Source organism: Trichomycterus rosablanca, chromosome 6, assembly GCF_030014385.1.
Source record: "Trichomycterus rosablanca isolate fTriRos1 chromosome 6, fTriRos1.hap1, whole genome shotgun sequence".
In the NCBI taxonomy this organism is placed as follows: domain Eukaryota; kingdom Metazoa; phylum Chordata; class Actinopteri; order Siluriformes; family Trichomycteridae; genus Trichomycterus; species Trichomycterus rosablanca.
In genome coordinates this window covers 10,109,780-10,124,859 of record NC_085993.1, presented here as the reverse complement: position 1 = coordinate 10,124,859, position 15,080 = coordinate 10,109,780, and the positions used below count along the sequence as shown (strand labels likewise).

General features: G+C 40.0%; 1 protein-coding gene across 3 annotated transcripts; it reads left to right on the top strand.

Annotated features, from left to right (window-relative positions):
* The first annotated feature begins 954 nt into the window (after positions 1 to 954).
* On the top strand, positions 955 to 10,924 carry LOC134316255 (solute carrier family 41 member 1-like). Of its 3 annotated transcripts, none has more exons than XM_062996586.1 (10): positions 955 to 1,216; positions 3,153 to 3,260; positions 3,418 to 3,489; positions 4,402 to 4,546; positions 4,752 to 4,898; positions 5,116 to 5,218; positions 5,982 to 6,061; positions 8,193 to 8,327; positions 10,240 to 10,388; positions 10,723 to 10,924. In XM_062996586.1, exons 2-10 carry the CDS (start codon positions 3,162 to 3,164, stop codon positions 10,870 to 10,872), a joined length of 1,080 nt encoding a protein of 359 aa, XP_062852656.1. In that variant the 5' UTR covers positions 955 to 1,216; positions 3,153 to 3,161; the 3' UTR covers positions 10,873 to 10,924. The 3 variants fall into 3 exon arrangements, with proteins under 3 accessions (XP_062852656.1, XP_062852655.1, XP_062852657.1); XM_062996585.1 differs by having other exon boundaries at positions 5,116 to 5,260; XM_062996587.1 differs by lacking the exons at positions 5,982 to 6,061; positions 8,193 to 8,327 and having other exon boundaries at positions 5,116 to 5,260.
* The last annotated feature ends 4,156 nt before the right edge of the window (positions 10,925 to 15,080 follow it).

Below are 15,080 nucleotides of genomic sequence, written 5' to 3'. Positions count from 1 at the left end.
TCATTCATGACAGGAACGGTAGTTACTCATTACACAAGGTTCATCAGTTCACAAGCAGTGATGGCATAGTTACCTTGAAAAAGTAATCTGATTACTGATTACTGATTACCCCTTTAAAAAGTAACTTAGTTACTTTATGGATTACTTGATTTTAAAAGTAACTAAGTTAGATTACAAGTTACTTTATTAGTTATATAATGCGGAATATTTCAAAGATATTCCTTTGCAATACTTTATCATTTGGCTGCCAACTTGTGTGTACTGATGAGACTCAATTGAATCCCAGAACATGCTAGTGTGAATGCATGGAAAACAAATTTTAATTTTCTTTCAAGAATATGATACAGACTGACCAACACTATTACGCTAAATCAGCATTGAAAATTGACTTTACTTTTAATAGCCTTCTACAATGCTGGAGCTTCTTAAAACGGAAGATTTTCTTTTAAATAGAAGTGTTATTTACCTGCTATTAAATTGTTTTCCAACAAAATCCGCCCAATTTGGCGGATAATCCCCCAATCTGGCAACACTGGAATGCGCAGAGCCAGCTGGCGCTTTTACTCGTAGCACGCCACGAATACTACTAAATAGTACTACTGTACTTCTGTAATGGTGTTGGTGGTTGACATTTATGTTGAGTGTATTACTGCACTGTTTTGGTGAAGAACTACTCATCTGAGGTGCGCTGCTCCTGCGTGCAGAAATGCTTCCGCAAAAAAATCGGCAAAGCGGTGGTGGGGGGGGCCAGAGGGGTGGCCGAAGATTACTTTATGGTGGCCATGGAAACCACTGGCCACCCCCTGGCTCCACCCCTGCCAAGAAGAAAGCAAAAATATCTTTTCACTAAGGAAAATGACAAAAATAGTAACGCACAGTAACTTGGATAAGTAACTTTAATCTGATTACTGGATTGGAAATAGTAACGCGTTAGATTACTCGTTACTGAAAAATGTGGTCAGATTAGAGTAACGCGTTACTAAGTAACGCGTTACAGACCATCAGTGTTCACAAGGTTATATCAAACACAGTCATGGACAATCTAGTGTCTCCAATTCACCTCACTTGCATGTCTTTGGACTGTGGGAGGAAACCGGAGCTCCCGGAGGAAACCCACGTGGACACGGGGAGAATATGCAAACTCCACACAGAAAGGACCCGGACCGCCCAGGACCCAGGACCTTCTTGCTGTGAGGCGACAGTGCTACCCACGTAGGTAAGGGAGAGAAAGAAGAGAAAGTTGCTATTTCATATTACAAAAAATATGGGACAGTAATAAAATGTGTGCATTACAATAGGCACTGATAGTTTGCAAATCCTATTTATTTTATGAAGCATCTTTTTCTTTGTCATCTGAATGAGATGAAGATCACAAGCATTCAAATTTGGTTTTCATACAGGGATTGTATGAAATTGTCAAAATCTTTTAATACTGTATGTACCGTAGATGGTGAAATCCCTACAGTAGTTGCATGTGTGCATTATAAAACATTATTCTTAATCTGTTAGATTATTTGCTTACATAGATTTTAGCAAAGTGGCAAAGCAGACCCTTCTGTTTGTACTTCTTTTTAACCATTTATGAAAGCATCACTGGACTTAATTCATCTATTAAACTGTGCAAAGTTCCAAAACAGGTGTTTTTATGCATTTTCCTCATGATTTAGCACAGTCAATTTGTCTTCCACTGCTGAGGGATACCAGATTGCATCCGAGGAGAGCACGTCGCTGTACACGCCTCTTCCGACACGTGCACAGCCCTCCTCTTCTCGCCCCTTCATTCTGCACAGGCGTCTCTTCCGCCAATCAGGGTCCTTACACAGCGTATGAAGATCCAACCCACACATAGTCCGGTTGTCCCACCCTAGCAGATACGGTGGCCAATTAGTATTTGCTCCAGGCACTGCCAATTATGCCTGCCAGATGGCGCCCTCTGACTGGTGGCAACACCCAGTTTCAAACCGAAAAGTTCAGAATCTCAGAATATCCAAACAGGTGTATTCAATCCTTTACCAAACTTAAATTGCCCCTGTCCCAGCTTTGATGTGTTGTAGGCATCAAATTAAGAATTAGCGCACATTTATAGAAATAAATTGATTAGGTCAGTTGCAATAAATATCTTCTTTGTGCTATTTACCAACTGTCCCAACTTTTTTGGAACTGTGTTTGTAGCATTTGTTGTTCTTAATCAGTTAAATTTTAGCCAGCTCTTTCACTAGCTGGATGTGCAAATCAGTTGTTTTATCTGCTCCTTAATTTTCCACTGAAGTCAAAGTCAAAAGTTTATGTACACTTGTAGGAGACATTTATATTATAGCAGTCTTGGGATTTTATTTATGTTTGTGACTACTGGTTATAAGTTCAAAATCTCCTTTGCTCTGAGAGAAATGAATTATTTCTAAAATTATTCATAGTTTTTTTTATTTTATTATTATTTTTTAAATAAATTTTCTCCCTTTTTCTCCTGATTTTTTAGCGCATCCAAATTTTACCCAATTGCGTTATGCTTCCTCTCTACTGGTGCTGACCCCCACCCCGACTGAGGAGCACGAACTGACACACGCTCCCTCCGATACGTGTGCATTAGCCGACTGCATCTTTTCACCTGCACGAGGCGAGTTCATATGCGATCAGCCTTGTGCACGGAGAGCCACACCCTGATCATTGCATTATTTCTCGACTCTGTGCAGACGGCATCAACCAGCCAACAGAGGTCGTAATTGCATCAGTTATGAAGTCCCTATCTGGCTCCCTCCCTTGATGAACAACAGCCAAACGTTGTTCATATAGCCGCCCAGCCCAGCCGGATGGCAGAGCTGAGATTCGATACGATGTATTCGAAATCCCAGCTCTGGTGTGCTAGCGTATTTTACTGCTGCGCCACCTGAGCAGCAAATTATTTATAGTTTTGAAATATTCATTTTGAAAATGTTTTCTTATGTTTACTTACAGTGCCATAGATCAAACCCCTGTGGTGTTATACAGGGACGTTTTACAACATTTCTGAGGCACAAGAGGCATTTGTTCACGGTTTTGTTCATTTCTAACCAGATCACGTCTGGAACGATTATTCGTAATAGTCAACCCCTTGAGACTAACTTTATAACTACATATTTATTGATTCAGGCTTTATGTGTCTGTGTGTGTTTCAGCACTGGGAAATGTTTAAGGAAATCTCTGAAGTGTTTATCTTGATTCCTGCTCTAGTGGGATTAAAAGGAAATCTGGAGATGACGCTGGCATCCAGACTCTCCACCGCAGTGAGCAAACACACACATACATTTACAGAATACATATCTGGAAAACTAGTACTGACACTGTCATTGTCAAATGGAACATTTTTAACGTGTTGTTTCCCCTTTAAGCCTAAGCTATAGTAATGTTTCAGCCAGTACTTCTTGCCTGCTCCTTATCCAGGCCAACACAGGCCAGCTGGACAACCCTAAGCAGCAGATGCTGATTGCCTCAACCAATCTGGCTGGAGTACAGGTTTGTTTTTTCTCTTTGACTGTTACAAAAGAGGGTAAAGATGATTAGAATTCTTTTTTTCAAAATGCTACACAAGTCATGGCCGCTCAGGTGGCGCAGCGGTAAAAACACGCTAGCACACTAGAGCTGGGATTTCGAATACATCGTATCGAATCTCAGCTCTGCCATCCGGCTGGGCTGGGCGGCTGCATGAACAACGATTGGTTGTTGTTCATAGTGTAGGATGAGCTGAATAGGGACTCCTCATAACTGAGCGAATTACGACCTCTACTGGCTGGTTGATGGCGTCTGCACTGATCGGTGTATACTGTCACAGTACTGTGTATTTCTTCGAGTCGAGGAACAATGCTGATTAGGGTGTGGCTCTCCGTACACAGAGCTGATCCGCATATGAACTCTCCTCGTGCAGGTGAAAAGATGCAGTCGGCTACTGCACACGGGTCGGAGGGGGCGTGTGACAGTCTCGCTCTCCTCAATCGGGGCGGTGGTCATCTCCAATGGAGGGGAAGCATAACGCAATTGGGTAAAAATTGGACATGCCAAAATTGGGAGAAAATGCTATTTTAAAAATGCTACACAAGTCATTAATAGGTAGATATTATAGTGCAAATATTTAGGCTGTTTGTGCTGCCATAGACAATTCAATTGAGGTCACACTGAATAAACCTAAATCTCCCACAATGCAATGTGCCAGACTAGTTCTTTAAAACACAGCAACCCATTAAGGTTTTCGTGTAAGTGCTATTAACAGTATTAACAGCAGTCAGAACTACAGAAAGGATTATTCAGATTGTTTTGAAATGAGAGAATTGAGAGTTCATACACAGAGCCTGGCACATTTATAGACCTCAGTCAAGTAAAATCAAGCGTCGTCTAAGCAGTTGTGTGATCTTACTGTTGTTTGTGTGGCAGGTTCAGGCCACAGTGATGAGTTCTCTGGCTGCACTAGTTGCAGTAGGGTTGGGGGCATGGAGTAAGGGCAGCGTGGACCTTCAGCATGCCGCTGTACTGTCTGCTAGTGGTGTGACCACAGCCTTCGTTTCTGCACTCAGTTTGGGTCAGCTTAACATCTTATTAACTTCTTTTTTGTACTGCAACCACATCCTGCTCTAAATCAGATTTGGAACTGGCCTTTTTCTTTCTTGTGGCTTGAACAAGACTGCAGAGATAAATTGAACAATTAGCACAGCAAGAATTAGTGAAGGTAAAAGTCTGAAAACCAACTAATATGTCACACACTACTTTTTCTGTACTGTGTGTAGGATTGGTGATGGTAGGGGTAATTATTGGATCTCGGAAGCTAGGCATCAATCCTGACAATGTGGCTACACCCATAGCTGCCAGCCTTGGAGACATCATCACACTTTCACTTTTGGCAGAAATTGGCAGCTTCTTCTACAGATTTAAAGGTAAGCTCTTTAAACAGGTCTAATGTCTTTCCTTTAAGGTTTAGATGTTTAATCCAATCTTTTATTTCTTAAGATTTTTGACCTCTGGAGATCACAATATATATTTATTAACATATAAATCCTACATGTTGCACTTATAATGTGGACAAAATAATATAATCTGACTGGTTCCACTGTTTTATCTGTATTTAACCCACAGTTTCCTGTTCTGTTTCAGACATGTGGTATGTTCTCCTGCTGATATGTGCAGTGTTCTTCTTGCTTATACCTCTCTGGCTGGTCATTGCTTGTCGAAGTTCATCAATCAGAGAGTTACTGAGGTCAGGCTGGTATCCTGTAATCATCGCTATGCTAATCAGCAGGTAACTGTTTAGTATAAATAATAGTAAAATATAATAATAGATATTTCCCAATTGAGTCTATAGTAAATCATTTCATTGGTAAAATGTGTAAAAGCGTCTAGACTTACAGTTTTCAACCTCATAAATACTTTTCCTATTAGTTTTAACATACTTACCTAATAATGCATGATTTTTACTAAATAATCTGCCTAAAAATACTAATATAATAACTAAGATTCGCCACTCAGGTGGCGCAACGTTAAAACACGCTAGCACACCAGAGCTGGGATTTCGAATACATTGTATCGAATCTCAGCTCTGCCATCTGGCTGGGCTGGGCGGCTATATGAACAATGTTTGGCTGTGGTTCATTCAGGGTTAGGAAGCCGGAGAGCGACCTCATAACTGATGCAATTACGACCTCTGCTGGCTGATTCGCATATGAACTCGGCTGGTGCAATTGAAAAAATGAAGTCGGCTACTGCTCACGTTTCGGAGGGGACGTGTGTCAGTTCGCTCTCCTCAGTCAGGGGTGGGGGTCAGCACCAGTAGAGAGGAAGCATAATGCAAGTGGGTAAAAATTGGACGTGCTAAAAAATTTGGAGAAAATGCAAAATTAAATAAATAAATAAAATAAAATAATAACTAAGATTCGAGGAGTTTGAGATTACCCAATTATTAACCCAATTATAAAGCATCACAAATCAAGCTGGGTGTAAAGTGTCAGCTGTATTGTTTACAGCACTGGAGGACTGATTCTGGATCACACTGTAACAGACCCTCGGTTTAAAGGAATGGCCATGTTCACGCCCATCATTAATGGTAGGTCCACCAGCCTTGGAAAACATTTTCTTTAAGCTTTGCTAAGTAGACATTGATATAAAGAAAGAGTGCAAGATGTTTAGGACAAGCCTGGTCAATAAAAATAAATCTATTCCATTATCACATTGACTAATTTTTGTGCTTTCAAAAAATACATCTTAAAATCTGGTTTTCCCGGACTGCTTGGGTGGTGCAGAGGTCTAATACACTAGACTGCAGAGTATTTTAATTATGCTGGAAAGAGTTCAGGCACTGTGTCTGAGGGAGGGAAGGTAAAACATTTATTTAACTGACAAAAGTACAAATCACAGATTCTTGTTTGTGTTGCATTTTACAAAATCTCCCAACTTTTTTAGAAATGGGGATTATAGACATGAAATTATCTAAGCTTTTATCCTCACTGAGCTATCTTTGTTTGAGGCGTAACTCTAGGCCCAGAATTAAAAAAGAGAAGTCAGTTTAAATTTAAAGCAATTCTTTAAGGAAGCTCCCACAAATATCACATTTTACATTTGAGTGTGTGAAGGAGATGAGATCACAGATCTGGCATTGTAATTCTGGCTTGTGAAGTTAAACAGCACAGCTGGGAAAATATTCTTTGTACAGTACAATTAAATTCTTTCTTCGCATATCCCAGCTTGTTAGGAAGCTGGGGTCAGAGCGCAGGGTCAGCCATCGTACGGTGCCCCTGGAGCAGACAGGGTTAAGGGCCTTGCTCAAGGACCCAACAGTGGCTGCAAAGCAGAGCCCGGATTTGAACCGCCAATCTTCCGGTTGATAGCCCAAAGCTCTACCCACTAGGCTACCACTGTCCCTTTTAACCAGAATTATGGTATTTCCTATTTTTTATTATATTTTATTAATATTTAGGTTCATGATGTGCTTGCCACTGTCTGAAAACACTGGCTGCAAAGCAGAAATACATCATGGACATTGTGCCTGTCATTTTCTGTGCAACATTCACTTACTCATTCACACCTAAATAAAACCTAATATGCTGCCACTACTTGGACAATAGAATAAAATATGATCTTTATTATTTTTTAATGAGATGCATGTTCAGGCAGGTCATGCAGGATGTAATATCATCAATATCAGAAAAGGGAAAAGCAGTCTTGGCTGTCATTGCCTCAACAACATTGGACAGCTTTATGATAAACATTTGTATGTATGTCATGGTGGATCTGGTGGTAGTAATTCAGTAATGGACAGGACATCAATCCATTGAGGGGTCTCAGCCACCCTCCTCAGACATAACTTTTGTATGTAGATGCCTGACTGGCTGAAAGCGCCGCTGTGGATTCGAACCCTGGATCCCGGCGTTAGTGAGCTAGCTTGACTTATCACTGCACCACCTGAAATATGGTCACTGGCTTAGTAAGGTCAGCTGGTTTGTTCTCCAAAGAGCAAGCAGAAGGTTGATTGGTTTTTAATTGTCACCTAGGTGTGTCTGTCTGAGTAATTTAATAGCTAAATGTGTTTATCTCTGCAATACAAATGCACACTGTCCTGGGTGTTTTACTGCCACACACCCAATGTTTCTGGAAAGGTTCCAGACAGCGTCACTCTGATAAAGATGAAACAGTTACTGAATATAAATGAATACTGATTTTATATGAAACTTTAAACACTCTATTACTTGACCTATTTCAGGTCTTGTTTACATCCGACAGCAAACATCACAAAACAGGACAGAAATGTTCAGAAAATTAGGAACAATTCAATTTACCAGGCAGAATGCTGGGTAGCAGTATTCCTGATTAGCATTTTAAATCCTTGATTTGTAATTTGGATTAAGATGTGTTTCCAGGTTTCATTCTTGGCTCTGCTTACTGTCTGTACTTGTACTGGTTTTCTTCTCCTCCCAAAAACACTTACAAGAGAAATGTCTACTGTAAATTGCCTACTGGTAAACAGCAAACTGGTGCCTGTCCATAGTGTATTACTATCCTACTTCACACACAGTGACAGACTGCAGAACCACTTTAACTCAGATCAGGGTAAAAGGTTTGCTAAATATGAATGAGCTGAAAAAAGGTAGATAATATTTGGTAGGAATATTATTAATACTTTTTTATATGTGTGATATTTGCAATGCATTTGCATACATGATTATAATGCTGTGTCTCAGGTGTAGGTGGGAACCTAGTGGGCATTCAGACCAGCCGTATTTCTACCTACCTGCACTGCATCAGTGTGCCTGGAGTCCTACCCATCAGCACTAAAGCGCTCTGCTCTCATCCTGTAATCACCTTCTGTTCCTCAGGTCAGAGGGCAGTCCAAATAATCCTTTGTTACTGAATATCACTAGACAAACGCATTAAAGCATGATTTTTAAAGTACAGTACACTAGCATCTGAAACCTGATCTTAGTCTTAGATCTACAGCATCTGTAATTATTATTATTTTTATTTTAATATAAAATGCTAACCTAAAATCATCCATAATGAATGTCTAGAAATGTTTGGTTCAGTCAAAAATGTTTTTAGAACTATAATGAACTATATGCCTAGGGAACTGCACTTAATCAAAACCAGTAGATAAAAAATATCCACGGCCTGAGGTGGGAGTTAATACAATGCCCTAGAGGGTCGAGCACACAAACGCTACAGAGAGCACCAGCCAACAAGCAATCCGGCAAACAGATAGATCAGGCAAATCCAAAGCCTGAAAGCAAACTGGTGGCCTGTCCATGGTGTATTACTATCCTACTTCACACAGTGACAGGCTGCAGAACCACTAAAAAGGTTTGCTAGATAAGAGCGAGTGGAAAAAATATATTATTTGGTAGGTATATTATTAATACTTTTTAAATGTGTGATTTCGAGCGGGGTGAGCCAACTTGCAAATCAAATCAAACAAAAGGCTAAACTAACTGAAGCTATTAGGAGAGAGTGCTAAATGGAACTACAACCTGGATCTGTACATCAGGTACTCGGTCCACCAGTGCACGACACAGATCACAGCTCGATGCTTCACCCCCGGCCCTAACTAACAACATAGTTAGGAATTGGTTAGAGTCGGCTCACGGAAATGACTCTGGGAGTCACTGAGAGAAATGGTGGATATTTAAACAAAGGCGCAGCACCCAGATCCAATTTCTTATTAGTCGGTTATAAAGAGAATTCGATAATTATATTAGCCAGAAAATGCAACATCAACTGTAAACCTTACCTGATGGGGCTGGCACAAGGCAACGACTCAGTGTCAGCCTGATCGCTGGGCTTTTTTGACACAGGAGTTAGCTGACGGGTTGCCAGATTGCAATAGTGGTTTCCAGCCAAAAACCTTTTCAAAATCCGCCAAAATGCATGAAGAACTGTCCAAAACAACACAGGATAAAAATAATAAACCAGTTAAACCACCATGACCCACAAATTAATATCTTAAAATGTACAGATCAGTAATTATAAAGGACAAATTATTTTTGCTTGAATGTCTTTGAAGTGGCCTACCAACTTTTTAAAATGCATTATATATCATAGGAGACACCACCCTTAGTAAGTAAATAAGACACCACCAAGTAAATAAGAATAATGAAAGAAGTTTAACCTCTCGTACATATAAAACTTGCTTACCTTCATATTCAACTCAGCATCACTTGTCATTCCAATTTCCAACAGGAGAACTATGTACAGTTATTATGATATAGCTATGTACACAAGTACACAAGCCAGGTTAACTATAAATGGATGAATCAAATCTGCCAAATATGCAATTGCCGTCTAACATATGAATCACTGTATTGATGGGCATGGTAACGATGTCTTTTGGGTTGGAAAGAATAACCTGTCAATCAAACTTTTGACAACGGAATGGATGTGGTGGGAGAAGGTGGGCTGATTTATATTCCAGCTGCTTTAAAAAGCAAAAGTTTTTATTTATATTTTAAGCCACCAAAATTATTACAAACCAGCCCAAATGTTGTCCACCCACCAAAGGGGAGTGGGATTTGCAGTTCTAGTGGAACTACTACTGGTTGTCCTGCGCATCTCCCTGGTGGTGGTAGACGGTATCGCAAGACAGTTTGTTACAATTATTCATGTAATTTTACTTTGCTTCTGCTTCTACATATTATAAGATTTTTCTACAAGTGCTTTAGATTTATGAGAAACAAAAAAAGCTGGAATGTTTTTTAAGCTAGCTGTTGTGTGTTGTGCATTGATGGATGTGTTTAGGAGTGAATTCCAAGTCTGCCAGAGTTCTTCTGCTGCTGGTGATTCCAGGCCACCTTCTCTTCCTTTATACAGTCTACCTGCTGCAGGGTGGCCATGCTGCCATCAATGCTACTTTCATTTGCTACTACCTGTGTGCAGCACTACTGCAGGTTTGAGTTTAAAACACACACACACACACACACACACACACACACATTCAGAATATTCCATTACATCTTTGAAAAACATTAAATGTCGATTCCTAAGAGTCTTTTTTTTATCTTCATTAACAATAGAGAAATGTGGGTAGAGTGAGTTCACAGATGGATACACAAAGCTAGGTTTGGTCCTTCTGCTATGTGCACCACTAATAAAGGTGTTACTGTTACTAATGCCTGGCGCATATTCAGCTGCAAACAGAAGCCATATGCAAGTGAAACTGGAGGCTTGTAGCCCTTTACAGCAGGACACAGAACTCCACTGTCTGATTCCTTCCTTCTGCAGGTGCTGATACTGCTGTACGTGGCAGATGTGTTGGTGCGGCTAATTTGGCGACATGGTCTGGACCCAGACAGTTTTGCCATCCCCTGTCTGACTGCACTGGGAGACCTGCTGGGCACCAGCTTTCTTGCGCTGACTTTCAGAGCAACCTAAGCTGAGATTCCTGTGACTATGCTGATTAAAATAGTGCACATGTTCAAATACAGATGTGAATAGGATTTTACTTTTGTTCTTTTGAAACTTTTTGCTAGTCAATTATCACATAACCAAAATATAATAATCTAAAGTATCTTAAAGGTTTCCACCTAATGTTATGTTACCACCAGCACTACATACTGTAACTTTAATTTTGGTAAATGTAGAGTGTTCGTGATTAATAAAAGTAATTAATATTTAATTCAATTACTAAACCACAATAATTAATATAAATGTTGTCCTGGAAATGTAGCTTAAAGATATAACCCAGACTATATTGGTATTGTCCACAATGTCGGCTCTGGTGTGCTAAAATATAACCTCACAAAGAGCTATGACATTAATCCCATCGAATACTGGGGATTAAAAGAATCTCAGACTGCTGGCAGATTTTATCACTCAACATCAGTGCTCACATTCACTAATGCTTTTGTGCAGGCTGTTATAGCAGCAAAGGGGGGATTCCCATACAATGCCAATGATTTTAGATGTGGTGTACATTACAGAGTCTGAAAGTAATTAAAAACTAAAGTTGTCTCATTCCTCTAGTCATGTAAAATGGGAGGTCTAGGGATTAAAATGCTGCAATTTTGAAACTGATATTTATATAAATTAGAGGTGAATGTCTAATGTCTAACTTTGTCTGCTTCATTTCAAAGCCAATGTACTGTATTATAAAGAACAAACAACGAAGATTGCTACTTTCTTATTTTTTATGAATGGCACCACAGTAATGATTATGATGTAGTATAATGTAGTATGATTATGATGTTTAGTGGAGCACATTTCCTGGAAGTGAATTAGAACAGGCCTTACATATGGCAATGAAGGTAAAAAGTTACTCATCCAAGCTCCACTGTGAATAGCTGAATAAAAGTTATGAACTACACTTAAAAACAGACAGCAATCATTTGCTCCAGTAATTTTAACTGTGGACCAACCAGTCTACCACCTGTACTGTCTTACTATGAAGTCAGAACGCTTAGCCATTTATAGTATCTCATCTATTAAAATGTTATGTAAATGTTAAGTCTGTAAAAATGCTTTTCCAATTATTATAAACTTAAATGGGTGACACAATGGTGCAGCAATTAGTGTTGGTGCAAGACAGCTTTTCAAGACCAATTATATGAAATAACATAATCAATAGTGGTTAAATACTTATCTTTTACAACATAAGCCTGTTATATTAATGTATTAATCTTCCCTCATCTGTGTGTAAAATATCTGATTTCACTAAATGTGTATGTACTGGGCGGGACAGTGGCTAAGTGGGTAGCACTGTCACCTCACTGCAAGAAGGTCCTGGGTTCGATCCCCAGGTGGGGCGGTCCGGGTCCTTTCTGTGCAGAGTTTGCATGTTCTCCCCGTGTCTGCGTGGGTTTCCTCCAGGTGCTCCGGTTTCCTCCCACAGTCCAAAAACAAGCAGCTAGGCTAATTGGAGACACTGAATTGTCCTCTAGGTACCTAGCCACTAGGATGCATAAACCAGTGCCCCAAGGTCCCAAGCCCGGATAAATAGGGAGGGTTGTGACAGGAAGGGCATCCGGCACGCCGGCGACCCCTAACTGGAGCAGCCGAGAAAATAGAGACTAAATGTCTATGTAATAGGTTAGAAAGTGATTTTTTTTGTAGTATTTCATTTCTTTATGAACTCATACACACACAATTCTGCTTGTTTGGTTTATTTGTAGAAAAAAATAATCAATTGTATGTTGATTCTGGACTGGATTTTGGAGTGGTTCTCCAATCTTAGACCTTATAATAAATAAGGGTTATACAGATAGTACAGAGTGTGTATCACTGTTATTTTAAACAGTAGTTGCTCTCTTTCACAGTTTCTTGTGCTTTAAATCCTCCATCTTTAAGGCCCTCACTGTCCCTTGTTGCTTTTTTTTTTTTGCATTTGTTAATGGCAGTCAGTAGTAGCAACATGAAAACGCTCATCAGTCAAGCGTCAAGCTTGGACTGTGTATTTCCCTTCATGTCTTAATCCTGTGTAAAGCACAGACACTTTAAAGGTGGAAGACACTCTTCAGGTGACAACACGATGGAAAAGTGCACAACAAAGCATTCTATTCTTCACTTTTTTAAAGGATGCCCCAAAATGGTTTTCTTTTCATCTGGAGTTTAAAGGGAAGCATGATGTGTTCTCTCAACGTAAGTCCAGACAGAATGAACTGACTATCAAAACTTAAACAGGAGAATTTCCTTATCATATTAAAATCCAAATTCATTTAAAGACAGACAATAACTGACTTACAATGAACATGAATGTCATGCAACGTTAAATCTAGTGCTACAGGCAGGCATTGCTCTCTTATGCCTAGTTCACCCTACACTATTTTTGCCCTGATTTTCGCTCGGCGAGTGGTCGGCGCTAGATTTGCCGGCTCGGGAGCAACTCAGCGTTTGCTTGGCAATCGAAACTCGGCTCTCAATCGCTATGTGTGAACTACTCAACAACTCGATCCGAGCGGCTTTAGTTATATATCTAGCATGTCAGATATCTGGATCTGAGTTGCCCGACTAGCAATGAGAACACAAATACGGGGTGAGGGGAAAAGCTCAGGAGCAACTCGACGCTCACTCGGCAATCGAAACTCGGCTCTCAATCGCTATGTGTGAACTACTCAACAACTCTACCGAGCAGCTCGCCGAGCGCTCGGTGACCGAAGCGAGATTTCTAGCATGTCAGATATCTGAATCTGAGTTGCCCGACTGGCAATGAGTGCTGTGTTGAACAGCCAGTGAGAACGTAAGATACGGGGTGAGGGGAAACGCAGGAGAGGAGTTGTAAAAAGGTGGGACAGGGGCATAATATAGTTTATATCAGAATACATCGGCACACACACACGTTTTACAGTATTTCTGACCTGATCGTTCTTTACAAAACATAACACCAACGTTGCATTGCAAAAAATATTTATTAACCTCCAACTCACTACAGAGCAATCCATGCTGCTCGCTTAGCCAAATCCACTCAGATTCATTTATTTTTTTCTCCTTGATTTTACGCTGCACATCAGCGCACAAACTTTGAACGCTCGCTACTTGTTGACGTGCATTTTTGGACGTGGTATCATTAAACCTTCCGTCACTTCTCACAATTGTTGTGACAAAACGTAGTTTGGGAGACCAGAGAAGCTCGCCTGCGATTCCAGTTGGTGATAGATGGTGCAGTGTGAAACCCCCTATCGCCGATCAGTCGTGTAGTGTGAAAGCCACACCGACTTGAAAGACTCCCGGTTACAAGAGATCCAGTTGTGTAGTGTGAACTGTACAGCGACCTGATGACTTGGAAAGTCGTGTAGTGTGAACTTGGCATTAGGCCAAACCCAAAAAATCCTTAATATCAGAGTGTGAATTATACAGTAAAAATTTTGGGAATGATGTGTTGGAGTGGGAGTCAACCTTATATATATTTGCTAACTAACAAACCCCCTAACTGTTGTTTAACCTTTTTGGGGGGGTCCAGGTATTAATTATTATTACCTCCCTCAATTCATACCATGCTTAAAATTGTCCAAACAACAAATAACTTGTAAGACAACTGCTGGCTGCATCCCAAACTGCATTCAATATCCTACAAAGTGTGGAACTATTTTTAAGACACAACCGTTTTGAACGCCGGTGATATTTTGAGCTCCGGTTGCAGAAGACACAAATTGGCTTTTATAATTTAAACAGAATGTTTTTTCGCTAATGAGTCTTTTTTCACACAACTTATGTCCAAAATCACATCTTTATTAAAACGTGGTCACATTAGAAACTGTTTTTGCCTTTTCCTATACCTGTCACATCCAGTTTTTAATACCAATCATTTGTTACATCCACTCACCGAGCAGTTTATTAGGTACACCTAACTGATATGTACATTACAAATGCACTTTTGACTAAATGGGAACCAATTTTAAGAGATACAGTTGTAAATATTGTGGTCTGAATGGCAATAGTTTTGGAATGTGATCTTTTAACAAGCTCTCGGACAGGTGTCCACATACTTCTACCTGTAACTGACAGCATATTGGTATTGGTTGTGGTAAAATTTTCTTTTATAGCAAAGCTGCTACGATCAAATTTGTAATCTGCCTAGTTGATACATTTTGAGTAATAAGATGAGCTACACTGGTTTCTGACTGACTTAACAACCATAAACAGTAAAA

Excerpts from the sequence above, each read along its gene's own strand:
- LOC134316255 (XM_062996585.1), top strand. The coding sequence starts at position 3,162 with ATGTTTAAGGAAATCTCTGAAGTGTTTATCTTGATTCCTGCTCTAGTG. Across the intron at positions 4,899-5,115 it reads CTTCTTCTACAGATTTAAAG|ACATGTGGTATGTTCTCCTG; the intron begins GTAAGCTCTTTA and ends GTTCTGTTTCAG. Across the intron at positions 5,261-5,981 it reads ATCGCTATGCTAATCAGCAG|CACTGGAGGACTGATTCTGG; the intron begins GTAACTGTTTAG and ends TATTGTTTACAG.